The 2,212-nt window shown below is 39.5% G+C and overlaps 1 protein-coding gene across 1 annotated transcript; it reads left to right on the top strand.

The window, feature by feature from the left end:
- Window positions 1-1,386: 1,386 nt before the first annotated feature.
- Window positions 1,387-1,737, top strand: LOC129521991 (transmembrane protein 230-like). The gene has a single exon (XM_055343989.1). It carries the CDS (start codon window positions 1,387-1,389, stop codon window positions 1,735-1,737), a length of 351 nt encoding a protein of 116 aa, XP_055199964.1.
- The last annotated feature ends 475 nt before the right edge of the window (window positions 1,738-2,212 follow it).

Genomic DNA, 2,212 nt, shown 5'->3' with positions numbered 1-2,212 from the left:
CTTACAGAGCCATGCCACTTCTGTTGCTCCAATCCTTCATGAGTGCCCACTCGACATTCACATTAATCAGACTCCTTTGCATCATTCTGAATACTTATCATCAATGACTACTTCTCTTCCTGTTACCCTCCTTCTCCAACACATCCCTCAATGCTAGATGTCTCACTGTTCTCAGTGTATAATAAATAAGCTACAATTGTGCCCATTTATATGCATGTGCTTAAGTGTTTCCTGCCACTGGATTATGTTATATTTATTATAGTATAGTATACCACACTATGTTATATATATTATTATTATATATTATATTTCTTCCTTATCTTTTTTACATATTCATCCTCAATCCAAGGTAATATGGAATTGAGAAACTGAAGGAAAGTTCCAGAAAACCCCAGGAAGTTATGTATTTATAGATACAAGCATGTATGTACTTGTAACAAGCACATTAGCATTTTTTCTCTAAACTATTATTCCAAAAGTAATATCCTTAACCATTTTGTAAGTAAAAACTTCATGTGAGGGTAAGTTCAAAACAAAACAAAAATAAAAGGAATTCTTATCTCTGAAATTTCCCTACTCGCAGGATCAGTTCTTTGTTATTAAAAAAATGGATTTATCTAACTTGATAAATAAGAGTTGGCTGTTACTAATACCTGATATCCTCCCTGTGCTTGCAAATTGATTTTTTAATGACTTGGTGCAAAATTTCTTTGAAGCTTTCTGGTAACATTAACGTTTTCACCTTTGCAAATTTGAGTTGATGATGCCAGAAAATGCTGCAGACAACAGGACACAGAGTAAAAAATACAGTCCTTGGACTGTTTGTTTTACTCATATAGAGCCTGAACTATCAACAGGTCACCCAAGATCTCCCTTTCTGGGGTCTGTGGCCCATAAGCTCTTCTTAGTGTCTTCCTAGTGTGTTTATAGTTTTCAGATATTGTGCAAAATATCACTGTGCTAGATAGAGTCCTAGAGGATGCATTCAATATCAATGTACCTAACACATGTAGGCAAATTTAAAGTGATCTTTAAAATATTGATAATAGGGATCCCTGGGTGGCGCAGCGGTTTGGTGCCTGCCTTTGGCCCAGGGTGCGATCCTGGAGACCCGGGATCGATCCCACGTCGGGCTCCCAGTGCATGGAGCCTGCTTCTCCCTCTGCCTGTGTCACTGCCTCTCTCTCTCTCTGTGTGACTATCATAAATTATATATATATATATATATATATATATATATATATATATATATTATTGGCAAGTAGGATGGCTACAAGGTGAGACGTGCCATGAGGCCTCAGGTGCCTCCACTGCCACCAGTGAGCAAGCAGTTGGTGTGGGGGGCAGCCTGGTGCAGTACTCTGACTGCAGTTGTGTCGTGTTGTTATGATTCTGTCTTCTACCAACCTGGTTACTGGAATCCCCAGTAGTAAAGTAAAATTTTCAAGGCTTTCCAGCACAGATGATGACTACATTGACCTTGAGTTTAAGAAAAACATTCATGGGGTCACATATGAGGCTATTGCACTTGCTATAGTGCTGTTTTTGATTGACGTCTTTCTCATCATAGGCTGCCTCCTGCTAGCTGGCTATCTCAAAAAAGGGTGGTGGGTGGCAGGGGCAGACCAGGGTCCTTCAGTCCTGATCACTGGCATCCTGGTGTTCCTGCCAGAATTGTACCACCTGCATATCTCCTACTATGCATCCAAAGGCTACTGGGGTTACTCCTACCAATGACATTCCAGATTTTGATTACTAGTTCCCACCCTCAAGCCTGAGGAGATGAGTCACAGATGGGACTGAGCCCAGCTTTAAGATATTGAGAGGAAACTGTGGCTAAGAGCTAAAGAATTCTGCCATTTGCAGATGTTAAACAAAAAATGGCCAGATTTTATGAGTCAAACCCCAAGATGTCAACTGAACTTACAATCACAAATTAACTAATCAGGACATGCTCTATTTTTCATCTCCTTGCCCTGGCAAAAGCTGACAAGCTTTTCCAAGTGCATATGTATCTTGGAAGAGTAGCTGTGTTAATGGTATGGGAAAGCCAGAGGTTATTCTGTAGCAGAAAGTATTAATACTACAACCCTTTTCATAGTTGAGCATTTCTTTTAAATAATCCTCATTATCGGTTTGTTCTGGTGGCAAATGGAAGAATTCAGTATGCCAAATTTCATGTTACTGATAATTTGTTTCGAAGACATCTAAG

Source organism: Nyctereutes procyonoides, unplaced genomic scaffold (assembly GCF_905146905.1).
Source record: "Nyctereutes procyonoides isolate TBG_1078 unplaced genomic scaffold, NYPRO_anot_genome, whole genome shotgun sequence".
In the NCBI taxonomy this organism is placed as follows: Eukaryota; Metazoa; Chordata; class Mammalia; order Carnivora; family Canidae; genus Nyctereutes; species Nyctereutes procyonoides.
This window is presented reverse-complemented; position numbering and strand designations above follow the sequence as displayed.